The sequence below is a fragment of the Monodon monoceros genome, unplaced genomic scaffold (assembly GCF_005190385.1).
Source record: "Monodon monoceros isolate NGI ecotype Baffin Bay Population unplaced genomic scaffold, NGI_Narwhal_1 Super_Scaffold_6, whole genome shotgun sequence".
NCBI lineage: Eukaryota > Metazoa > Chordata > Mammalia > Artiodactyla > Monodontidae > Monodon > Monodon monoceros.
In genome coordinates, this window is record NW_021703783.1 from 7,546,388 (window position 1) to 7,573,512 (window position 27,125).

General features: G+C 39.2%; 1 protein-coding gene across 3 annotated transcripts; it reads left to right on the forward strand.

Moving 5' to 3' along the window:
* The first annotated feature begins 4,157 nt into the window (after window positions 1–4,157).
* Window positions 4,158–19,208, forward strand: CLEC2D (C-type lectin domain family 2 member D). 3 transcript variants are annotated; one of them, XM_029204702.1, is made up of 5 exons: window positions 4,170–4,555; window positions 10,633–10,752; window positions 13,348–13,523; window positions 14,097–14,203; window positions 15,892–19,208. In XM_029204702.1, the coding sequence occupies exons 1-5, from the start codon at window positions 4,477–4,479 to the stop codon at window positions 16,034–16,036; spliced, it is 627 nt and encodes a 208-aa protein (XP_029060535.1). In that variant the 5' UTR covers window positions 4,170–4,476; the 3' UTR covers window positions 16,037–19,208. The 3 variants fall into 3 exon arrangements, with proteins under 3 accessions (XP_029060536.1, XP_029060534.1, XP_029060535.1); XM_029204703.1 differs by lacking the exon at window positions 15,892–19,208 and having other exon boundaries at window positions 4,158–4,560; window positions 14,097–15,089; XM_029204701.1 differs by lacking the exon at window positions 15,892–19,208 and having other exon boundaries at window positions 4,159–4,555; window positions 14,097–15,089.
* Window positions 19,209–27,125: the final 7,917 nt, after the last annotated feature.

Sequence of the window (27,125 nt, forward strand, 5' to 3'; positions counted from 1 at the left end):
GGGGGGGGGGGGGGGGGGGGGGGGGGGGGGGGGGGGGGGGGGGGGGAACATCTCAGAAAATATGGATGCTCAAATACCACCCCCCAGAGATCCTGATTTAATTAGGCTCTCCTGGTGCATTAGAATCATTTTTTAAAAGCCTCCTAGTGATTCAAATGTGTAAGCAGGGTATAGAATCATAATTCTACCTCGTTCCCTATAGCTGAAATAACAAGTTCAACTTTGTCTAAATCCTATCTTTCCTTTAAGCTTCAGTGTAAGTGCCGTCAACCCCCATGAAGTCTTTTCCCAAAGAGAAACACTCCCTGGCCCTTGGGCCACAAGCAGTATAGTTGGTAAGTTAGTTACAGACCAAGTTGATGTCACACTATCATTATGGACCTTTTAAAGCCTCTCCTGTTTCACTTATCCTCCTTTAAATCCCATTTTTGCCCCTCCATAGGCACCTATTCTTGCGCATTTGATGTGCACTATTTTTTTTAAACAGATATTGTTTTTCACACAGATATATTTAATAAATATTATTATTTTAGTATAGTGAACAGTTACGTATCACAAGATTATACTTAATTTTCATGTAACTATAACCACCACCCTAATCGTTAAATAGGATGTTACCGGCCGCACTCAAGCCTTCTTGTTCTCCTGCAAATCACTATTCCCTTCTTGCTGCCAAAAGAATCTTCTTAACCTCAGAGATTATTTTTGCTTTTTCAGAGCTTTTTATAACTTGAACAGTTCAAGGTATATTCTATTGTGCCTGTTTTCTTGTATTGAACATTATGTTTTTGAGATTCACCCATGTCGTTGCCTATAGCAAGAGTTTGTTCATGCTCATTGCTAAATAGTATCCCATTGTATTAATATACCACAATACTTTTCCATTCTCCTATTAATGGGCATTTGAGTTTTCAGTTGTTGGCTATTACAAATAATTCTGCTATAACGATTTTGTGTGTGTCTTTTTATGCACATATGTGTTTATTTGGGGGGGCAATGTGAGTAAAATTTCTGGATCATGGTTTAGCTATGATCAACTTTAGTTGTTATGTCAAAGAGTGTTCCAAAATTTCTATAAATATTTATACCCCTACCAACAGTGTATAAGCGTTCCAGTTGTTTTATATCATCCCTAAGAAATTATATACTGACCTTTTTCATTTTATCCATTAGAGTAGATGTTTAGTGATATCTGTGGAATATTTTCCCTGCGAAATTTTTGTTTTTCTATACCAAGGTAAAGTAAATCTCATTCACGTTGTCTGGTATGGCAAAATTCTGGACGTTTCACAAAATAATACTAAGGAGTAATGCTTAATAATAAAGTCACTAATAGTAACTTTTGTCAACAGGAAATGATCTTCTCCTTAGGGATTCGGTGACAATTTGTTATGGAATTTATTCAAACATCTGTTGCTATGTTTTCAAGGTCACCTATCTTTTCTCCTGCAAGTCTAACCTGCCATTAATCTAGCCAGGGAATTTTTCATCGCAAGAAATTGCAGTTTTTGTCACTAGAAGTTGGGTTTGTATCTTTTCTTAAATATCTTCTGTGACTGTGCTTAATAGTTATAGAAACATTTTGGTTTCCTTATCTGCTACTTGTAATATCTGTATTATTCCTGACGCTGAAAGCTCAGCCCTTTGTGCACTGGTGCCTAATCAAAGCTCAGAGACAGAATTTTGGGTGCAGTAGAAAAGAATAGCTTTATTGCTTTGCCAGGCAAAGGGGGACACAGCGGGCCCATGCCCTGAAAAACTGTGTGTCCCAATCCAGGGGAATTTGGTGTGGAGTTTTAGCAATGGTTCAAGAACTGGGGTTGCTGATAAGATTAGGGTGTGTGCAGGGACAGCGCTCCTTTAATCTGGTCTCAGGTAATCTAATGAGTTTCTGTGGTTCCTTAAATCTGGCCTCAGGTGGTCTGCTTGAAGAGCTTCTCTGGTTACTTTAATCTGGAATGAAGAATGCTGACATCTTTCACTTGTTGGGGGTTTTAGTTCTATAAAGACCTTAGAGATATTGTTATGCGTATCCCTTGAGGCAGAACCAGCACCCTGCCCCAAGGCTGCACTGTTGTTTCTTGACTGTTCCTCCCTTGTCTCTGCATCCCCTCCCTTCCCTGATTAGCAACTGCTCTAATCTGCCTTTAGAACTCAGGGAAGGTCATGGAGGCTGGAGTCTATTCCCTACAAACAAGAAATGGGTGACAGAAAGACTTCCATGCCCAGGAGACCCACAGGGTCCTGCTCCGTTTCATTCCTGGGCCTGTTTGTATTGGCTCATTTTCTTCACATCATGGGTCATGCTTTTCTGCTTCTTTGCAATCTTTGATAGCATTCCAGAGATTGTGAGTTTTTACCTTGTTGGGTATTGGATATTTTTGCATTTCTCTAAGTATTCTTGAATTTGTTCTGAGACACAGTTAAATTATTTGGAAATGGTTCTAGCCTTTTGAGTCTTCCTTTTAAGATTTGTGTAAAGGAAAAGTCTACAGTCCTTCCTAATCGGTGTTTCTTCCCCGTGAATCTCCTTTACTATGCACACAGAACTCTTCACTTCTGTTCACTTCTGGTCACCAAATGCACGAGATTTTTCCCCTAAACAAGCAATTCTCTATGACACTAGCCTGGTGTCCCACGATTTAACTCAATTCTAACACCATCAACCTGGAGATAGCATCAGATCCCAGGTTAAGGGCCCAGTCCCACAAGATTGCTTCCCACTTCAAATGCCAGTGCAAGTAGTAGGCCCCCAGGTTACCCATAACTTCTGTTCAATTTGACTACAAATCAGAGAGTACCATGACCCCCTCCTCGATTTTGATTAATTTGCCAGAGTGGCTCATAGAGTTCAGGGAAACCCTTATGCTTACCAGTTTATTAGAGGGTGTGATAAAGGATACAGGTAAACAGCTTGACGAAGAGTTTATATAGTGTGAGATCTGGGAGGGTCTTGAGGGCAGGAGCCTCTATCCCCATGAAGTTGGGGGGCATCACCCTCCTGGTGTGAATGCGTTCGTCAGTTTGGAAGCTCTCTGAATGCCATGCAACTGAGATTTTATGGAGGCTTCCTTGAATAGGCATGATCAGTGGTTAACTCCATTTCCAGCTCCTCTCCGCTCTCTGGAGGATGGGGGGTGGAGCTGATAATTCCAAGCTTCTAAATCATGACATGGTCTTGCTGGTGACCAACCCCCTCCAGGAACCCATCCACCCAGAGTCACCTCATGAGAACAAAAGATGCTCCTAGTGCAATTATCACTTAGGAATTTACAAGGGTTTTAGGAGCTTTGCGCCAGGAACAAGAACATTTTATATATATAAAAGATATATGTATTTTTCCTATTATCTCAATTTGTTAGAAGCAATCAGGTCACCATTTAGTCTACGGCTAATCGTTCCCCACCACTGAAGCAAGATATTTATGAGTACTCCTAAAAGGCCCCATAAATGATGAGGTTTCCCAGTCTGGCTGGTCTGAACAGGCACTATTCCCATCTGGATGGGAACATTGGATGCTGCTTCCTCTAGTCATTTCATATGTTTTTTCCCCTCCATCCTCATACACAAGTGGTGATCAGTACACTGCTGAATACCCAAGGGGAACACTCTGTACATCCCCAGAATCCTCTGTCTGTGTTATCTCTTTCTTTTCTGATACTCTATCTGCATAGCCCTTGTCTCTGAGCTTCCCCTCTTCACCTCAGGGAATCTCTTGGCATTTCTCTGGTTTTCCCCTGCTTAAATCACACATACAAAACTATCTCTGGGCAGTAGCTGGGGCAATTGCAGGACTCACCAAATTTGTTTTCAGAAGATCACTGCCCTTCATTGATTGATGCCCAGTGATTGAAAAGGATTTTTTTTTCACACAATTTCTTTTTTTTCTTTTTAGTTGATTCAGGCAAGAAAGTAAATCTGGTCCCTGTTATTCCATTTTGACAGGGAACAGAAGTCTGTGGAGTTGATCTTTTTTTTTTTTAAATTAATTAATTAATTAATTTATTTTTGGCTGTGTTGGGTCTTCATTTCTGTGCGAGGGCTTTCCCTAGTTGCGGTGAGCGGGGGTCACTCTTCATCACGGTGCGCGGGCCTCTCACTATCGAGGCCTCTCTTGTTGTGAGGTATAGGCTCCAGACGCACAGGCTCAGTAGTTGTGGCTCACGGGTCTAGTTGCTCTGTGGAATGTGGGATCTTCCCAGACCAGGGCTCGAACCCGTGTCCCCTGCATTGGCAGGCAGATTCTCAACCACTGCTCCACTAGAGAAGCCCCAATCTTTCTAAGTTAAAAGCACTTTGTGTTTTAAAATTCTAAAGGACTTGTCAACTTCATTTATTTCCTTTACAGCTCACTTACTGGGTGGGAGATTTGCTTCTCTTTTAGCTGATTGTTCAGATTCAAACTGTTTCACCTCCCAGTTCCTGCTTTTGCAACTACTTCGAGACAGTGCCAAGTGCTCCTATTGAAGCAGAAACATGACTGTGGAGGAAGCTTCTTCGAAAATCTTACAGACAGAACCTACCTCCAGAGAAAGCATGGAGGAGGGACGATCTGGTAAGGTAAAATTGATAAGCTTTGACAAAACAAAACAGCTTTTATTCCACTGACCACTGACAGCAGGATAGAAATTGCACTGCAGGAATATAATTCTTCACAGTTAACCTCCATAGAAGGAGAGATGTTTTGAGGGACTAGAGGTGGGTGAGAGGACAAGTGTGTAATTGTTGTGTTGGTGATTGTGTTACTGTGTACGTTACTTAAATATTTCTGCACAGTGAATTAGGTTACAGGAGGTTAAGAGAAAAATGTTCTCTGGGTTTATTTTATTAGTCTTTGCTGGCAACCTGCACCCTGGCAAGTCACATTATGGTATTAAATAACAGATCATTATATCCCAGAGTCATGGCAAACAGACAACAATGGTTTTGTTTTTTTAATTTTTATTTATTTATTTAATATATCTTCATTGGAGTATAACTGCTTTACAATGTTGTGTTAGTTTCTGTTGTACAACAAAGTGAATCAGTTATAAGTATACGAATATCCCCATATCCCCCCCCTCTTGAGCTTTTCTCCCATCCTCCCTATCCCACCCCTTTGTTTATTTATTTTTGAGGTGTTTTTTTTGGGGGGGTATATCTAACAATTTTGAAATACATATACTAATAAAAGTTGGCAGTACCTACTGTATAGACAGGGGACTCAGCTCAATATTAGGTAACAACCTAAATGGGAAAAGAATTTGAAAAAGAATAGATACATGTATATATAAAAAAAAAAATTAACCATGACACCTATTCTGTAGTCTGATTGAATCTAGTAATCATATACTTGGAATTTGTTATTTGTTAGACACTGGGCTACAAAGACAAATTATATTTAGACCCTGATTACAGGGTTTCATCATCTCAAGGACAGCCAAATGAGTTACTACAATTTGATGTGATTAGTGCTACAATATATTTAATGAAACCTAGGGAGTTGGAGATGGCTTCACTTCTGAAGTGACTTTTGACCTGGTGTCACATTTTCTAGAAGAAATAGGATTAAAACTCACAATTTTAAAAGAAATATTTATTGCAGTATGGTTGCTTTACAGTGTTGTCTTCGTTTCTGCTGTGCAGCAAAGTGAATCAGTTATACGTATATCCCCTCTTTCTTAGTTTTCCTTCCCAGTTAGTTCACCACAGAGCACTGAGTAGGGTTCCCTGTGCTCTACAGTAGGTTCTCATTAGTTCTCTATTTTATATATAGTAGTGTGTATATGTCAATCCCAATCTCCCAATTCATGCCACCCCTCCCTTCCCCCCTTGGCATCCATAAGTTTGTTCTCTACATCTGTGTCTCTATTTCTGCTTTGCAAATAAGTTCATCTGTACCATTTTTCCAGATTCCACATATAAGTGATATTATACGATATTTGTTTTTCTCTTTCTGACTTACTTCACTCTGTATAACAGTCTCTAGGCCTATCCATGTCTCTGCAAATGGCACTATTTCGTTCCTTTTTATGGCTGAGTAATATTCCATTGTATATTTGTAACATATCTTCTTTATCCATTCCTCTGTTGATGGACATTTAGGTTGCTTCCATGTCCTGGCTATTGTAAATAGTGCTGCAATGAACATTAGGGTACATGTATCTTTTTGAATTATGGTTTTCTCCAGGTATATGCCCAGGAGTGGGATTGTAGTTCTGTTTTTAGTTTTTTGAGGAGCTTCCATACTGTTCTCCATAGTGGCTGTACCAGTTTACATACCCACCAACAGTGTAGGAAGGTTTCCTTTTCTTCACATCTTCTCCAGCATTTATTGTTTGTAGATTTTTTGATGATGGTCATTCTGACTGGTGTGAGGTGACACCTCATCGTAGTTTTGATTTGCGTTTCTCTAATAATTAGTGATGTTGAGCATCTTTTCATGTGTTTGTTGGCCATCTGTGTGTCTTCTTTGGAGAAATAAAAGTCATAATTTTTTGTTCAAAAAGTAATTCTAACTAAGTACAAAAGTATATTTTCTTTCCCTTGGGTACAAAAGTGCCCCACAAAATTTCCTTTTGGAATCAAGGGTAAATCTGATATTCAGTGATATCATTAAATATTTCAGCTAAAATCTATTGAGGCTCATTTGTGTGTCCAAATGATTTTCTCTTTGCTTCCCCCTTTGTCTCTCTCCCTCTTTATGTCTCTCTCTCTCTGTCTCACAGGCTCTGGTGTACTTTTGTGTTTTCTCTCTCTCTCTCTCTTCCTCTCTCTCTTTCTCTCTTTCATATTCATTCCCTGGCCCTTTGATTATGGTGGATCTTCAGCTAGCCTTATGTCATCCTATTTAGAGTACCTTACCAAAGTAGTTTATAAAATGTGCCTTACCAGAAATTTTCAGGAGTGATCATAAAAATGATATGAGCATCTTTTAAACATAACCATTTTAGTTAAAGAGTTTTGATTTAATGAGAACATCAGAGTATTAAAACAACATAGTGATTAGTAAAAGCATTTGTTGAAATATAGTATCTAAGTGTTTAATTTTGTTATTTGTCAACATCCATGCATTAAAAAAAAATTGTAACCTCCTTCCCCTCTCCCCAGTTGATGTTAGCTGAGAATTAATTTCTTACTGTTCTCTAAGGAGACTTTTGTTTAATAAAACCATGAATAATTATTGACTCAAAAAAAAAGTCCCTGCAGAAACTGGGACTATTGGTATATAGATCCTTTGTCATTTAAAAACCGATGTGGGTGTTTGAGGGTGGGAGTTGGAGGCTAAACCCAACCGCCAGCAAACCCTTTAGCATTTGTAGTTTATAGCAAATTTGATGAGAAAGAAAAAGAACATAGCTCACGCGTGCTTGTATTTCAGTCCAGCAGAAAGAATACCTTTTACTGAACCTCTATTTTCTGCTAAAAACAAACATTTCCTTCTTTCTTCTTCCCTTCCCCCCTCCCTGAATTTTATTTTTTATCAACAGGATATTGTAGTTCCTGAAACACAGGGTTCATGCTTAATGAAAAAGAAAGTTCTTAACGTTAATGTTTTTCTAGCTAAGTCAAGTGCTTACATAACTGAAACTATTTGACCAGTGCAAATGTGAAACCTATTTTTTTGAAATTTAAACAGTTCCTGTAAGTTAACTAAGTTTTCTAGAGCATGAAAATAAAAGTTAAAACCAGTAGACCAGTAATATGGTTCATTTCTCTGTTCTTCTGTGAGATAATTTCTGACACCATTTTTCAAACTAGAAATTTGAAGGTTGTTGTGTTCAGAGTGTAATATAAGAGGCATATGAATTTAGAGGGAGACAAAAAGAGGACACACCAGAGGAGTGTTAGGAAGGAAGAAATTTTCCTCTGCTCTTCTGGCTGGTTTAAGAATTAAATTGACACGAGATAAATAACAGGAGAAAATCAAACAAAAGTTTAATAACATGTATACATGGGAGAGACACAGGAAAATAAGTAACAGACTAAAATGGCCAAAAACTTCACCTTAAATACTGTCTCCAGCTAATGACAAAAGATGTTGGGGGTAGTGGTTTGGGACTTCAAAGGGGAGGAAGGTCATTGACAAGGATATGGAAAAGCAAATGTTTGGTGAATAAATGTTTGCTGGGCCACACAGAGACAAGGGACACAAGAGTAGACTCTGATCTTTAGGCCATTTCCAGTTTCTCTCATCACACTCACCTCCTAATCTTTGCAGATACCTCTGGTGATAGCTCTATTCCAGGAACAGGCCTTCTATCTAAATTGTTTTAGGCAGTTAGGGGGATGGTTAAAGATTCTTCCTGAGTCTTTTGGGCCTTGATGGTTTTCAGCTTGAAATAATCCACATGCCAAAGAGACATTTTGGGGTGGCAAATTTTATTCCCCTACAAAAAAGGAGAAGAGAAGTATTAATAAGTAAGCAAGAAAGAGAAATGGAACATGAAACAAGGGAGGGTGTTAGGAGCTAGATATAGGGAAATAAAGGAGAAGAAAAAGGGGGGACTTTTAGAAGATTAGTAAGGGGGCAAATAGGAGATTTATTGGAGAGGTGTAAGGGGAGATGTACGTCTTACTCTTCTAACAATGAAAAAAATTATGGAAGTCATAACATACTGAGTTTCTAAGACAATTTTTCTTTAATGTAGAACCAGAAAGAATGAAGGTCGAGATTTTCTTATGGAGGCAAAATCCAAATGTCATTGTATACTGTTTAAACAAGCCAATGTGATATTGTTTTCCCCTGCCTAGCATTTAAACTGAGGCTCCCTATCATTCTGGGAGATATACATGAAATGTAGTGGTTAAAAGAAAGCCAGCAGGAACTTTTTCAAAGTATAGTTGACATTCAGTAAAATTCACTCTTTTGGGTTACATTTCTATGAGTTTCGACAAATACATATAATCATGTAACCACATCACAATCAAGATATAGAACAGTTCCACACCGCCCACGCCCATGCCCTTTGTAAACATTTCTTTCCCGTTCCCTCACCCTTTGGCAACCACTGATCTGTTTTCGGTTCTTACACTCTTGCTTTAGAAGAATGTCTACGGAGTCTGACTGTTTTTCACTTGGCATAATGCATTTAAATTCATCCATATTGTACTGTGTATCAGTAGCGTGGACTTAGTAAAGAGAGACATTATTCACAAGGACTCTTACAATAGGAAAAGTGCTCTAAAAAGGTTCTCATGTTATAAATAGGGCAAGAAGGGGAACAGAGCACCTGTGGGGAAAGAGAGCATGAGTGTGAAGAGCAGGTGTCATTTCCAGAGTTAATACTTCTCACTTGTGTCCCAGGGACACGTGGTCATGAGCACACATGAGCTGTTATGCATCTCAGTGCTTTCTTTAGTGCTTGTTTGCATTTTCAGGCAAGCCAGAGTTCGGGGGTCTCTGGGGAGGAGAGGGCCTCACTAAAATTTATCAAGCCAAAGCAAAATAAGAAATGAAGAATTTTGAACATGTTACCGAGTGCCAGCTCGCTTAGCTCGCCGCACGACAGGCCAATGAATCAGAGAGGAGATGTTGAGGCAGGGAATACAACTGTACTTGGAAAGCTGGCAGACCGAGAAGATGGCAGACTAGTGTCTCCAGTAAACCATCTTGTCAGGTCTGGATGCCAGTTTCTTTTATAGAATCAGAGGTGGTGAGGAAGTAAAGTAAAAGGGCCATCAGTCTTGCAAAACATATCCTGGAATGACCAGCCTCAGTGAGGGGATGGTTAATTTCTTCTTTCTTGCAGCCATTCACAGGTGGGCAGGGTCAGATTGTCTCCCTGTGAGCCCAACCAAGGCACTTTAGTATAACATTCAGGCAGAGGGGCAGGGCTCCCTGAGGCAAACCCTTATGTATGATTATAATAAGAAAAGCAACAAAAAGCAAAGGTTAAAATCAAAGAAACAGATTGAACATGGAGTCTGATTTAGCTTTTCCTTATTACAATTCCCCACTGTCAATTTCCATTCCACAGTCTTGTGGGATAAGGGGCAGTGACCACTCTTAGCTACTTCCTGCCCTGTAGGGATGATGAGGGGTGATCGTGGAATGGAATTGATCAGCATTGGGCAGGGAATAATTCCTAGAAGTTTTAGTAAATAGTACAATTCTCAGTTATTCAGACCTGACGCTGTCGTGTTCAGTAGAACAGGACTAAACAAGTACATTGATCCACGCTTCTCCAGCTGTAAGGAAATTGCAGTCTCAACACTTATCCTTTTTTTTTTTTTTGCCATATGCAGGCCTCTCACCGCCGTGGCCTCTCCTGTTTCCGGACACACAGGCTCAGCGGCCATGGCTCACGGGCCCAGCCGCTCCGTGGCATGTGGGATCTTCCCGGCCCGGGGCATGAACCCGTGTCCCCTGCCTGCATCGGCAGACGGACTCTAAACCGCTGCGCCACCAGAGACGCCCTGATTCTTATTCTCTCATTAGCTCTTCTTTCAATAACTGGAAGATTCTCTAGGGGAAAACAAGCTCAGTTTCTTGGGCCGTGGTTCTCATTTGTGGACCTGGACCTTTTGTGAAGGGGGTTGGCAATAGGGGAGTTGAGGTACAGCTGACTGTACAGGTTGGTTCTGTGATAAATTTAAGTTTTTCTTCCTTATAGCTTCATGAGATTGAGATTATGACATTTGTATTTATAGGTAAAGACCTCCAAAGAAAATGCCTACCAATTACATCTCCTCTAATCCCGCTTTACTGTTGCATCATCATTATTATGGTCCTGGCTACAATTGTGATGGTACTTGCCACTTTTTTGTCAGGTAAGTTACCTGTTCTCCAAACTTTACAATGTTCTTCCCACATTCATGTTGTCGATAAATACTTACTGAGCTCCATTATGTGCCAGGCACTGTGTGAAGTGCTTGAGGTATATCAGTGAACAAAACACACAAAAAAATCCCTGCTCCCAGGGAACTCATATTGTAGCAGGAAGACACAGATACTATAATATAGGGGTAACAGTTTGAGGAATACAAGGGGCCAGGGTAAGCCTCCTTGAAAGGATGACTTTTCAGCAAACTTTTGAAGGTGATGAAGGAGCCATGTGGCTATATGGGGAAAGCATTCCAGGTGGCAGGAACAAGCAGAATCAAAGGAGGAATCTCCTTGGTATGTTGGAGGAAAAGCAAGGAGGCTTCTTCAGCTAAAGCAAAATGAGAATGAGGGAGAGTAATGGGCTGGGGGTCAGGGAGATAATAGCCTTATGAGTCAGTTAAAAATTTCAGTTTTGGGCTTCCCTGGTGGCGCAGTGGTTGAGAGTCCACCTGCTGATACAGGGGACACGGGTTCGTGCCCCGTTCCTGGAAAATCCCACATGCTGCGGAGCGGCTGGGCCCGTGAGCCATGGCCACTGAGCCTGCGCGTCGGGAGCCTGTGCTCCGCAACGGGAGACGCCACAACAGTGAGAGGCCCGCGTACCGCAAAAAAAAAAAAAAAAAAAAAAGACTTCAGCTTTTATTTTGAGTGTAGTGGGGAGGATGAGGAAGAGGGAAATTGTAGGAGAGGAATGCCATGATCAGCATTTCACTGTAGAATAATCATTTTGACAGCTACTTTGAGAAAAGATTGTTAGAAGTAAAAGTAGACTCAGGAACACCTATTAGGGAAAACTTGTAGAGATCCAGGCCAGAGAGGACCGTGGCTTGGCCCTGATGGTAAAAGTGGAGGTGGGACTAGGTGTCAGAATCTATCTACTTTGAAAGTTGAGTCAGCAGTATTTCCTATCAGATTGGATAAGGGAGGAAAAAGTGAGGTTATGGAACAAAAACATCTATTCTTCCCATAGCCTACACTCTGAAATCTTGCTGGTTTCAGGGCATCTAACAAGGGCCCAAATATTTTTATATATATTTAGCAGAAATATGTATAAAACAAAAAATGACATAGGAAACCCTACGCTGTATTTTTGGTACTAAAATCAATATTTGAACTGTGTTATGTTTTGTCTACTAGAAGGTTTTTTTTTGTTTTTTGTTTTTGGGTTTTTTTGTGTGTGTGTGGTATGCAGGCCTCTCACTGTTGTGGCCTCTCCCGTTGCAGAGCACAGGCTCCGGACACACAGGCCCAGCAGCCATGGCTCACGGGACCAGCCGCTCCGTGGCATGTGGGATCTTCCCAGACCGGGGCACGAACCCGTGTCCCCTGCATCGGCAGGCGGACTCCCAACCACTGTGCCACCAGGGAAGCCCTACTAGAAGGTTTTATACCCCCTAAGAAATGTACCATAGTAAAATCTAGGAAAGGCAAGGAGTTTGCCTTTCTTTTGTCAAGAGTAAGAAGGACTGATACTAAGGAAGATGTGGGAAAGGGGATCTGTATGATACTAGGAAAGAGTACTACAGAAATTAAATGCTACAGAAATTGATTTCCTTAAAGCCATTAGTGTCCGTGTACCCCTGGGAAGTCGGATACATAGGTACTCTGCTTGAAGTCCAGTGGACTGGTGACTTTTGTGCCTGGGATAAGACTGTTAGTGATGACTTAGGAAGGCAACAATTGAATGTACGTATTTCAAGACTGACCTCAGGGGTAAAAGATCACCATATAAAATATATATATTTATTCACATATTAGTTTCTGTAGACCATTCTGTTGCAAGGCAAATCCTCAATATAATAAAAATCATTTAGGAAAAACCAACTACTGCTAGCTTGCCCTCAGCAAGTGATCATGGATCTCAATATTGTATTCTCCCAGAAACCAAAAAAAGAAAAATGATCTCAGAAAGGCCTGCTGTTCTGACAAGCAGTGAAATGCAATCATATTTCCACATATTGAGTAGCAGTTGGTATTTTATAAATGGCTAAGGCTGGTAGCATTCCAAGAGGCATTAGAAATATTAGTTGGTAATGCATTACAGCTCAGCAATTCTGCACATAACCAAGAGTTGGGTAGCATCCACAGAGAGTATTTATTATGTAGCCAGGCACTTAAGAATATGTTTCTGGAAGCAAAATAAGATGATGATAAGGGAAATTATGTAATGAGTGGTGCCAAAATACATATAAAGGAAAACTGTTCATTGGGAAAAACACACGCATTTGGGCATGGAAGACATTTTTAACAATTTGTCTACCTATAGAAAGTAGCTCCTGTTCAGATTTTAAGAAAAACAAAATGCTACTAGCAGAGGCCATAAAAGTACAAGAGTCTAGTTGATATTTGGCCATGTTTTTCTTCAAATCCCTCATTTTGGAATTAGGTTATACTGTACCTACACATACACATGTATATATATATGTGTGTATATACATATGTAAAAAAAAAGACTGACCTCAGGATGGTAAGTGGAAAAATAGATAAAAGGGATGAGAAAATGTATTTGTTATGATTCACTGTGTCTGTCCAACTTTTAGTGAGAAACACAAAGCCGGTCTCAAATGTTCTGTATGTTACCTGCCCAAAAGGATGGATTGGATTTGGAAATAAGTGTTTTTATTTTTCTGAAGACACAAGGAATTGGACATCCAGCCAGACATTCTGTACCTCATTAGAAGCTGTTCTTGGTCAGTTTGAAACCGAGGAGGAGCTGGTAAGAAATATTTTTGGATCATGTTCTTTGTTGAATACTTAGCACCCTGAGAAAGATATAGGTTGCATAGGGTGAAAGCTGAAAGATAAGGAAGGACCCCATTCCAGGTAGACTTGGGGGCATGGGATGCATATTAGTGCCTAATATTTGTTTGGGGTATATTCTCTGCCTGGAACCCTGTGAGACAATTCAGATACATTCTCTCATGTAATCCTCATAGTTAACCTTCAATTAGATGTATTGTTCCCATTGTACAAAGAAATATGGTAATCATGTAATTTATCATCCAAATTGGGACATTTTGGGAAGTGAAAGTGAGAATATTAATATTATGCTGGAACCACAGGCATAACCTGGGACTTTCCCAAATTGGGATGTATGGTCACTTTAATGTAATTTAGGATTAGAGATATTTGAGTGACTTAAGCTGAGAAGTGGGGACTAGTCTCCCTCCAGAGTCTAAGCTTTTCAATTATACCAGGCTGCCACCCAAAGAGAGAAGGCTGGAGGGAAGAGAGACTCAAGAGCAATATGAAAGAGACACGTGTTTTTACTTTCTGTGTTTTATAATAGTTCTTCCTGAAAAGATATAAAGGCCCTTCTGACCATTGGATTGGCCTTAGAAGAGAATCACCACATTATGTTTGGAAATGGACAGACAGCACTGAATATAATGCCTCGTACGTTTTTAGTCTCCTTTTCCTTCTATTGTGTTTACATGTGGTTATGTGTGTGAGTTGTGTTTATGGGAAAATAAATTTAATAGCATGGAAGGCTTACTGCTCTATGAGGTACAAAATAGAAATCCTTTGTGTGCTCTTCCACTTATTAGCTGTGCCTTTGGAAAAACTTAATTGTGATTTCAATTGAAATCTTAGCATAATGACGACATTTGACATAGTTTTTCCACTTTCATCCACTGACTTAAACTGTGCTGAAATCCCTATGTAGAATGTAGAGAGAACAGCTGGTGCACAGCAGGGGTCCTACCATCCTAAAAGGCCACTGAAGCACTGATATCCACAGACCCTCAGTCCACTCTCCCAGCGGCTGCATCCATTCACGAAAGGGAGGTCGTCAGGGAACTGGTGGGAATCCCCCCTAAATGATCTCTGGAAGGAACTTAGGAGCATACCTTGGATTGTGAACACTTCAGTGGGGGTATTTTGCATTTAACCACTACATTGGAGCAGATAAAATATAGGGGCCCTGTCACTCCCATCAATCACAGCTAAGCCGTTTTGAGAATTTACTATTAAGTAAATAGTTTTCTTTTCACACTTATATGAAACAGGTCAGGAGAACACTGAAAATAATCTTCACTGAAGGCCACTGACAATGGGAGTAATCAATAAACAATCAACAATAAGAATAGAAAAGAGTTTTATTTGAGCCAAGCTGAGCCCGGAAGCCTGCTTCGCAGATTACTCTGAGAAACTGCTCCAGAGAAGCAGCGTTTCCAGCGGAGTTTTATATTTTATATTTAATATCTTGTCAGAACAGAGAACGTTCAACAAGTCAGGGTTACATTTCTTCAAGGTTTCAAATTAAAAAAAAAAAAGACCAGCATGTACACAGCCGGCCAGTATGGCCTTGGCCCCTGGGAAGGGAGTCTTATCATTGAATGAGGACCAGCATTGGTGTCCCAAGAAGAGGGGCATTGAATCTTTATTTTTTTGCGGTACGCGGGCCTCTCACTGTTGTGGCCTCTCCCGTTGCGGAGGACAGGCTCCGGACGCGTAGGCTCAGCGGCCCTGGCTCACGGGCCCAGCCGCTCTGCGGCATGTGGGATCTTCCCGGACCGGGGCACGAACCCACGTCCCCTGCATTGGCAGGCGGACTCTCAACCACTGCGCCACCAGGGAAGCCCCTAACTTTTATTTTTAACATGGTCATTCTTTACTTCTGGTCAACGTGCCCTCTTCTTTAATAATTAAAGCGGATGTACAAATGTATGTTTGATAGGCCACATTTTAGATAGCATGAAATTCAAGTTAACTCATGTATAAGCCAGAATGACTTCCCTATATCTCAAAATGTGATAATTTCTTTTATCACCGCTGATGGCAGCAGTTCACTTGGCTACAACAGCAAGCACTAGTTAAATACCTGATAAACAACATAACTGGATTTGGTATGGATGATGATAATCTTCTGATATTCAAGCAGGGACTTTGAGAATAGAAAAGGAACGAAATACAGACGTGGTATATATTTACGAAGAAGCCATATGAATGACAGATTTTCACTTTTCTCTTGTTCACATGAAAAATAACCTGGAGTAGGGGTGCTGAAGAATACAGAGGAGGAATGAATGTAGATGTCTGTCCAACCTATGCTTTTTTAACATTTTTGTGTTTGGTTTTAGGTTTGTTATCAAAGGAGTTGGGGAATGTGCCTACCTGAATGACATTGGACTTAGTAGCGCCAGGAGCTACACAGATAGAAAATGGATTTGCAGCAAGACATATAATAATGTCACCATGGAGTTAAATACTTTAAGGACTTTTTAGGGAATTTCACGCACCATCTCCAAGAGATGCATTATAAATTGTTATATACAGTTGCTGCTGTATTTCTTGGCCTGCCAAAAATATTAACAATGTGCCTTTATAATACTTGTTAACAGCAAAGAGGCAAGCTATCCTTGAATGACGTAATATAGGGATTTGGAAGAGCATGATTCTAAACTAAGTAGGTGTTAAGTAATATGAGTTGATATTTATATTTTGAACCCTATAAATATGAACGAATTCCTCTTTTTCTGTACAGACAGCCCTGTATTTGTACACATGGGACCATAAAAATGACTATGGTAGCTGAAACCATGCAAAATGATTTTAATAACCAATGAGAAAAGATACAATTGGTTGACATATTCAAAATTCTCTTACTGTCAGTTAAAAATATATAGGGAAATTTTAAAAAGTACTAAGACTAGGGACTTCCCTGGTGGTCCAGTGGCTAAGACTCTATGCTCCCAATGCAGGGGGCCTGGGTTTGATCCCTGGTCAGGGAACTAGATCCCACATGCCACAACTAAAGATTCCACATGCCGCAACTGAAGATTCTGCATGCCTCAACAAAGTTTGAAGATCCCAAGTACCGCAACTAAGACCTGGCACAGCCAAAAAAAAAAAAAAAAGTACTAAAACTATTATTTATTTTAGACTCTGTATTTTAAAACATTAGAAACACTGAAAAAGTGCTTTTTACACTTGAATTCTTAGTGTTTATGTTTTAAATTACTGTGTGCTAAATGAATATTATACCTATAAACAAATACCAATCTTTTGTTTACCCTTTATTAGATTTTAAAAATCCTGTTTTTATCCCAATTAAATCACAAATAGTTAGTTACTTCTACTCACTAGGCATTCAATAACCAACTTCAGAACTGTTTATACACGATTGAGTTTTAGAAACAAAATGTTTTAAATTTTTACTGCATTAGCTACACTGTACTGATGAGTCCCAAAAAGGATGAAATAACAATTTATAATTTATGTACTTCCATTTCTCCCATCTCATTGGTGTATTTGTCAGCTGCTTCTTTTTTTTTTAATTTTTTTTGGAGTATAGTTGATTTACAATGTTGTGTTAGTTTCGGGTGTACAGCAAAGTGAATCAGTTATACATACACATATGTCCACTCTTTTTTAGATTCTTTCCCCATATAGGCCATTACAGAGTACTAAGTAGGGTTCTCTGTGCTTTACAGTAGGTCCTTATTAGTTATCAATTTTATATATAATAGTGTGTATATGTCAATCCCAATCTTCCAATTTATCCCTCCCCACCCCCTTACCACCTGTTAACCATAAGTTTGTCTCTGTTTTGTAGATAAGTTCATTTGTACACTTTTTTAGATTCCACATGTAAGCAATATTGTATGATATTTGTCTTTCTTGTCAGTTTCCTCTTGTAATTCTATACAGTTTGTATATATTTATATATATTATATATTTTTATTATTATATATACTTGAGATTATGGATGGATGCTTTTTGGCTTACAGTTCATTTTATCTCAGGTTTTCTAAGAAGCAGGGACTATGTCTAGTTCACGTCTGTGCCCTCGGAGACTAGTATTGGGTTGGCCAAAAAGTTCGTTCAGGTTTTGTGATATGGAAAAACCCGAACGAACTTTTTGGCCAACCCAATACAATGCCTCAGGTATAGCATATGTTCTAAATATACCTGTGGATATATCTTCATGACTATGAGATCCTTTCCTATTTGCTTACCTTTGCTTAGTTTCTCCTAACTTTCTCATAAAGAAAGCTAAATTTCCACAGAAATCTGGAAAGTAAAAAAAAAAAAAAAGATTTTATATTGATAAACTTACAAATGAAAGTTTAAGTTAGTGTGACTAACTTACAAATGAAATTTGAGTCAAACTGTGACCCTAACTGACCTAGTACTCTTTTACAAACTATTTTCCAAGCTATGTATCTAAAGCATGAATTCTGTTTCTTAGCTGTGACCTTTATAAATTACGTAGCCCCTCAAAGTAGAGTTTCTTCCCATGGAAAATAAATATAAGTGTAGAGTTCCCTTTGCTAAATGGGAAGGAAACCTAAAAAAGAGAGGATATAAGTATACTTGATTCATTTTACTTACAGCAGAAACTAAGACAACATTGTAAAGAAACTATACCCCAATAAAAATTAATAAAAAAAAGAAAACATGTTGAAATCAAACCTTTGATGGATATGAAACTATACCAAGCTCACTTGGGAGCGTGCAGACAAAGAAGTCTCAGAACCTTCACAGTTCCTGACAAAACTGTCAATCTTGGATGGGGAGGGGTACAAGTAAGTCTAATATTAAGAAGGATATTCTGTACAAATTGAGATGACTTTCTGACATAAAAGAACTTTTTCTTCTAAATGCTAATGTTTTTATATTTCATAGACCTTAACTCTAGTTTCAATCGGAAATAAAATCAGAGTTCAACCAGAAAAAAAATTTATATATATGTGTGTGTGTATGACTACCAGTTTCACTGGCTAGTTTTAAGATTCAAATGAGGTAACAGATGAAAGTCTCTTGTCACTATATCTGACTTAGTAAATATTTAATAAATAGTTTTTCTTCCATTATTGCTCTATGGAAATAAAAGTAAAAATAACAGCAAATATTCTGCTACCAGTGTGGGAACATCTAAGTGATGATAAATCCATTGTCACTTTCCTGCTGCCACCAGCAGGAAGTCAGTGAGCTGTATAAATCAATTTCTAGTGCTTCAGTAGAAATCACTACTGGTTGAATTAATCATTCAAAGCTCATGAGGAAAACATTTCTTCACAGGAACAAGCCTGCAAAAGTACCTAGAAAAACATCTACATAATTTGGGACTTACCCATTCTTCCCCTTTAAATTCATTCTGATTCATTCTTTATATTGTAACCAGATGGATTATTCTAATGCAAAGTGTGATCGGGTCACTCCTTTAAATAAAATCTACTAATGACTTCTCCTTTCTCTCAGCGTACCACCCAAACTCCTAATGCTAATCAGGGTCATATAATATAATTGTGTCACTGCCTCTCCAAAATATAAAAAACAAAACAAAAGCCTCCTAGAATTAATGAGTCCAGAAAGGTTGCAGGATACAAGTTCAAGACACAAAACTTAAATCACTTTTTATATACTAACAATTAAGAAGTGGAAAAAAAAAAAAGAAGTGGAAACAAATGAGAAACACAATAGCACCTGTCATTCCAAAGAAAGTGAAATATTTATGTACAAAATTAAAACACATTCAGGAAATGAATGCTGAAATTTTAAAACGCTGATAAAAAAAATGAAAGAAAACTGGATAAATGGAGGTACAGACTGTGTTTGTGGATTTGAAGACTTAACATAGTAAAAATAACAGTTCTTCCCAAAGTGATCTATAGGTTTAATGCAATTTATGTCAAAATCCAGCAGGATTTTCAAAGAAATAGACTATTCCAGAATTCAAATGGAAAGACATAGGCCCTAGAATAACAAAACAATCTTGAAAAAGAACAAATCGGAGGGAATCATTTTATATGATGTTAAGGTTTACTACATTGCTAAGGTCATTAAACAATGTTGGCAGAGTGCTGGACACGTAGATTAATACAAAAGAACAGAGAACCCATAAATAGACCCACATAAATATGACTAACTGAATTTTCACAAGGGTACCAAAGCAATTCAGTGAGTAAATGATGCTGGAGCACTTGGACATCCTCTGGCAAAAAATGAACTTTGACCTAAACCTTACATCTGAAACCAATATTAGCCCCAAAGGGACTCCAGGCATAAATCTAAAACATAAAACTAGAAAGATTTTAGGAAAAAATGTAGGAGAAAAATTTTTGGATATAGAGCAAGGCAATAAATTCTTAGACCTGACATCAAAAGCATGATTCATAAAAGAAAAAATTAATAAACTACACCTCATCAAAATTAGATACTTTTTTGTTTGCCTAATACCCTGTGAAGACAATAAAAAGACAAGCTAGAAATTGGGAGAAGAGTTGGCACATAAGTTGTCTGACAAAGGACTAGTATCTAGAATATAGAAAACTCTCCAAACTCAATAATAAAAAATCCAACTAGAAAATAGATAACTTTTTAAAAAAAAGATTTTCTTTTAGGTAAATTTCAGGTTTACAATGAAATTGAGAGGACAGGCCAGAGACATTGCATATACCCCCTAACCAGACACATACGTAGCTCCCACATTATCAATAATAATATTGACATTATTATCACCAGGGATGAACCTACATTGACACATTATAATCACCCAAAGTCTACAGTTTACTTAAGTGTTTATTCTTGGTGTTGTGCATTCTATGGGTTTGGACAAAAGTAAATCGACATATATGCACAGTTACAATTTCACTGCCCTCAAAATCCTTTTTGCTTTGTCAATTTATCTTCCTCCATTCCCTGACCCCTGTAACCACTGGTCTTTTTATTGTCTCCATAGTTTTACCTCTTCCAGAATATCATACGACTGGCGTCATACAGCGTTTTCAGATTGATTTCTTTCACTTAGTAATATGCATCTAAGTTTTCTCCATGTCTTTTCATGAATTGGTAGCTCATTTTTTAATAGCTCTGAATAACATTTCTTTTGCCTGAATGTTCCACAGTTTATCCATTCATCCACGAAAGATCTCTTGATTGCTTCCAAATTTTAGTAATTATGAATAAAGCTGCTAAAAACATCCTCATGCAGATTTTTATGTGGACAGAAGTTTCCGACTCCTTTGGGTAAATACCAAGGAGTAAAACTGCTAAATCATAGCGTCAATATATTTAGTTGTGTAAGAAACCACCAAACTCTTTCCAAACAGATGGTATCATTTTACATTCCCAAAAGCAATGTATGAGAGTTCCTGTTGCTTCATATCTTTGTAAGCATTTGGTGTTGTCAGTGTTCCAGATTCTGACCATAATAGACGTGTAGTAGTACCTCATCATTATTCATTATTCTAATTTCATTTCCCTGATGGCATATGATATGAAACATCTTTTTCATATGCTTATTTGCCCCCTGTATATCTTCTTTGATGAGGTGTCTGTTAAGGTTGAGTTTAAGAGTCCTTTGTATATATATTTTGAATAACAGTCATTTAGTGGATGTGTCTTTTGCAAATATTTTCTCCCAGTCTGGTTTGCTTTTAATTCTCTTAATATTGCCTTTTTGCAGAACAGAAGTTTTTAATTTTAATGAAGTCCAGCTTATTAATTATTTCTTTCATGTATAGTGTCTTTGATATTGTAGCTAAAAAGACATCATCATACCCAAGGGCATCTAGGTTTTCTCTTATGTTATCTTCTAGGAGTTTTATGGTTCTGCATTTTACCTTTAGGTCTATGATCCATTTTATGTTATTTTTTTGTGAAGGGTGTTAGATCAGCGTCTAGATCATTTTTTGGTTGTTGTTGTATGTGGAGGTTCAATTGTTCAATCACCATTTCTCCATTGTATTGCCTTTGCTCTTTTGTCCAAGTTCAGTTGACTACGTTTATGAGGGTCTGTTTCTGGTCTCTCTATTCTGTCCCATTGATCTATTTGTCTTATTTCACCACACTGTCTCGATTACTATAGCTAGATAGTAAGTCTTGACATTGAGTAGGGTCTGCTCTCCAATTTTCTTCTCCTTCAGTATTGGGTTGGCTATTCTGGGTCTTTTGCCTCTCCATATAAACTTTAGAATTATTTTGTCAAAATCCATAAAATAACTTGCTGCATTTTTAATTGTGATTATATTGAATCTATAGATCATGTTGGGAAGAACTGACATCTTGACAATATTGAGTTTTCCTATCTGTAAATATAGAGTATCTCTCCATTTATTTAGTTCTTTGATTTTGTTCTTCCGAGTTTTGTACTTTTCCTCATATAGAACTTGAACATATTTTGTTAGATTTATACCTAAGCATTTCATTTTTTAGGGTGCTAATAAAAATAAATGATATTTTGTTTTTAATTCCACATTTTGCTTGCTCATTTTTGGGGTCATGGAAAACAATTGACTTTGGTATAGTCTCCTGTCACTCGTGAACATAAGGCTAATATCACGTGACTCAAAGCCCCAACCCTCTTCTCACATGTACTCACATGGTTGTTCTTTCTGGTGTGACTATCCTCACATTAGCATAAACTATTGTTGGCTGAAAAATATGCATAACCTAAAAGTTGATACTTATGTTTTATTCGACAGACTTACTGAGGACTATAGCCCACAGTTGGCAGCCTCTTAGATAGCTCCGAGGGACTGTTCCAAAGGGGTAAGGGGTAAGGGGTAAGAGGTAAGGGAGAAGCCAGAATATATAGGAGTTTTTGCTGAAAAAAAAAAGATGATGTAGTTGAACATCAGAAGGTTACTGCTCACCGCATAAAAACCAGACATCTCAAATGAGTAATTTTAGTGCTTTTCTATGTATGGGAAGATGCAAGAGTCTGGGCTCATTGAAATTATTCCTTTGATATGCATCTTGACTATCTAGGGCCAGTATCCTGTTTTTCTTCTTCCTGGATTCCTCTCAGGATGCACCGCTGGAGGCGGCTGAAGTGGCTGATGGATTTACGGCCACAGCACCCTCTGTTTACTGAAATGGCAGGGGTCATTCTTTGTCCACGCTATCTAGCCAGGATGTTCCTATTACTTGGGAAAATTCAAAGGTTTAGAGGTTACCTCCAGGAACTGGGACAAAGGTCAGACCTCACTTTGAGTAAAGTTAATTCTTCACCACACAATGGGCAAGAGACGCGAGCAGACATTTTCCAGAAGAGAATGTTCAGAGGGCAAATAAGACCAAGAATAGATGCTCATGGTCATCAGCCACTAGAGAAATGCAAATTAAAACAACAGTGGGGCTTCCCTGATGGCATAGTGGTTAAGAATCCGCCTGCCAATGCAGGGGACACGGGTTCGAGGCCTGGTCCGGGAAGATCCCACATGCCGCGGAGCAACTGAACCTGTGCACCACAACTGCTGAGCCTGTGCTCTAGAGCCCTCGAGGCACAGCTACTGAGCCCGTGTGCCTGGAGCCCGTGCTCCGCAACAAGAGAGGCCACCACAATGAGAGGCCCGCGCACCGCAATGACGAGTAGTCCCCGCTCGCCGCAACTAGAGAAAGCCCGCGTGTAACAACGAAGACCCAATGCAGCCAAAAATAAATAAATAAAATTTAAAAAAAATATATATATATTAAAACAACAGTGATAAGTAACTATATACGTGCCAGAATTATTAAAAAAAAAAGAATGACAATGCAAAATTCTGTTGAGGATGCAGGGAAACTGGATCATACATTGCTGATGGGAATATAAAATATTACAGACTCTCTGGAAAATAGTTTGACAATTTTTTTGTGTGTGTGTGTGGTAAGAACACTTAACAGGAGACCCCCTCTTAACCAATTTTTAAGTATACAGTATAGTATTTTTATCTATAGGCAAAATGTTGTACAGCAGATATCTAAAAGTTATTCATCTTGCATAACTGAAATTTTATACATGTTGGTTAGCAACTCCAATTTTTCCCTCCCCCTGTTTCTGGCAACCACCATTCTGTTCTTTTCTTCTATGAGTTTGATTACTGTAGGTACCTCAGTAACTGGAATCATGCAGTGTTTGTCCTGTGAGTGGCTTAATTCAGTTCTCATAATGTCCTCAAGATTCATCCATGTGGTTGCATATTTCAGGATTTCCTTCTTATCTAAGGTTGAGTAATATTCCATCGTATGCATATACAATGTTTTAAACTTTTGTTCATCCAAACCTCTGTCTTTGTTCTTGGTGGCCCCCAGGAGTTTAGAGGATGCTAGGTTCCAGCAGGATTAGCATATGCTGAGCTTCCTTAGTTCTCTGAGACATGCAAATTAGAAACCAGATCCTTGGGTAGCAGACAAAAAAGTTGTGGTACAAGCTGTGCAGTCCAACTTCTTCTAAGGAAAAGCTGGGAGTGGGCTTTATCATCTTTTCATTCTGCACTGAGCTGAAGGGAGGAGCTGTGGGAAGTGCTCTCATGCTCATTTAAAACAGCCCGTTTGCTAGAGTTCCCATAGGATACAGCGAGCCCACTCCTGAGCATCTATTCAAAGAAAACTATAATTTGAAAAGATACAGGCACCTCAATGTTCATAGCAGCACTATTTACAATAGTCAAGACATGGAAGCAACCTAAATGTCCATCAACAGATGAATGGATAAAGAAGATGTGGTACATATATACAATGGAATATTACTCAGCCATAAAAATGAATGAAATAAGGCCATTTGCAGCAACATGGTTGGACCTAGAGATTAACATCCTAAGTGAAATAAGTCAGGCAGAGAAAAACAAATATATGATATCACTTATATGTGGGATCTAAAAAAAAAGGTAAACATGAACTTATTACACAAAACAGAAAGAGACCCATAGACATAGAAAACAAACTTATGGGTACCAAAGGGGAAGCAGGGGGAGGGATAGATTAAGAGGTTGGGATTAATATATACAAACTACTGTATATAGATACAGATATAGATAACCAACAAGGAATTACTGTATAACACAGGGAACTATACTCAATATTTTGTAATAACATACGAGCGAAAAAAATCTGAAAAGAATATATATGTGTACAACCGAATCACTGTGCTGTACACACACAACATTGTAAACCAACTATACTTCAGTTAAAATAAAAAATAACACCCCTTTGTTCTTTGCAGTCCTCAGGGTATTAGGTATGCCCAGCCCCTCAGGCAGCACCTAGAAAACTTGGGGTACTAGATGTGCAGACCAAACCCTTTGCTGCTCGGGGGAATCTGGGAGCAGGGGGAATGTGGTGAAAAAGTGTTGTCAGCATTTTCTACCAGTTTTGATGTGATTAGTTTCACACTCATCCAGGGTAAAGAAGCCTCTCTACCAGCTTCTGGATTTCTCACAAAGGAATTAATCTATGTGTGGCTGTTGAATTGGTGTATTGTGGCAGGAAAGAAGAGTCCAGAACCTCCTGTTTTGTCATCTTGTTGTGACATTGACAGTTTCTTTTAATACTAAACACACATCTTTGTTTGTAATAGCCCAAACCTGTAAAGAACTAGATGGTCTGCAATGGATGAATGATTAGGCAAATGCTGTTACAACTATACAAAGGAATAGTACTCAGCAATAAAAAAGGAATGGACTGTTGATACATGGAACAATATGGTTGAATCAATGTTAAAAGTCAAAAAGCCAATCACAAAAGTTTACATACTGTTTGAGTTCATTTTTATAACATTCTTGAAATGACAAAATTATAGAGATGAAGAGCAGGGGCAAGGGACGGGTGAAGGGAGAGGAAAAGGGAGTGTGGCCATGAAAGAGCCAGAGGATGGATCTATGTGGTGATGGAATCATTCTGCATCTCGACTATGTCAGTATCCTCATCTTAGTTGTGATTTCATATGGCAGCTTTTAAGATGTTACCGTGGGGGACACTGGGTAAAAAGGACATTGGATCTTTCTGTAGTATTTCTTACAACTGCATGTGAATCTAAAATGATCTGAAAAGTTTTTTAAAGTTTAATTAAAAAATAATGTTACCAAATGAGGTCCCACTGCCCACTGCTCCAAAAACCAATACTGGACAGAGGCAAGTGTTGGTAAAAAGGAAAGTTGCTTTTAATCAGAATGCTGGCAATCTGGGGAGATGGTGGACTCGGTGTCCCCCAGAACCACCTCCAAAGATTCTGTTTGGTCATGAATGTTTTTAAAGGGATAAAAGAAAACAACCTCGTTAATCATTGAGATGGAAGGTCAGAATCATCGCCATCCTCCACTGTGTGCAGACTTGTCGTGCAGGCTTGTTGACTTCTTGTGACCTTTCTTTCAATGCTATCTTGCTCGCACAGTTTGTTTACGAGATTACTGAAGGGGAAACTAGGGAAGAGAGCTGATCGTCTGGTAATTTGAGGTTAGTAGTCTCAGGTTAGTGATAAGACAGAGGGGTCTCCTCCATGTAAGCAGCTCTTTACAGAAAACAGCCCTCAGCAGGAAGCTTTTTTCCTTGTCATTTTATCAAAGCCATATTGTAACTAACTTTTTTTTGTTTTGCGGTACGCGGGCCTCTCACTGTTGTGGCCTCTCCCGTTAGCGGAGCACAGGCTCCAGACACGCAGGCTCAGCGGCCATGGCTCACGGGCCCAGACGCTCCGCGGCATGTGGGATCTTCCCGGACCGGGGCACGAACCTGTGTCCCCTGCATCGGCAGGCGGACTCTTAACCACTGCGCCACCAGGGAAGACCCCTACATTTCTTGAGAGAGGAGACAAGTGGGCTCCAGGCTAGATATTTATGACCAACTTCCTGTCTGCACTTTGAGACAGAAATAACAACAGGAACAGGGTAAATAGCGGGACTTTGTTTCCTGTGGACACTTTAAGGTAACAGTCATGGCAAGGACAGAGAGGGGCTAAACGCTGTTTGAGCAAAAGATCAAGAGGTCACATATTTCTTCTCCTTGGGGCAAGGGAGACCTCCCCAACTGCACATGCACAGAAAGGGTCTTTGGCGGTCAAAAAGGAGGGGGCACCACCCCATAATATGTGATGCCAAGGCCCCTCATAGGCCTCTGGGCTGGAATCCATCTTGGAAAAAAGTTGTGCGTACATGTTGGGGAGGGTCTTAGGGCAGGTCAGGTGTGGAAAAAGAAACAAGATAATTGGCAAAAGATAAACAAAGGCCCGGAAGAACTGCCCTGTGTAAATTACTTAATCACCTCTTTACCGCTCTCCTCCTCATTAGGAAGGATGTCCACACCCTTGCTCTCCGGGTGTGCATCTCTGTCTTGCTTCTGTCTTAACTAAACAAACGTTTCTCTCTGTGCTCTCCCACTTGTGCTGTGTCTCTAATAATAAACTTTGTACCTGGCTTTACAGTTTTTGCCTCCTTGAGAAATGCATTTTTCAATGGGGCAAGAGCCAGGGGAATTTTGCTTCTAGCCTCTAGCCCCTGGTGGACTAGTGGCTAGGTTTCCTGGTTTTCATCCAGGCTACCCAGGTTCAATTCCTGGGCAGGGAACTAAGAGCTCGCTTCAAGCCACCGCTCCCTGCTGTCTCTCTGAGATCAAG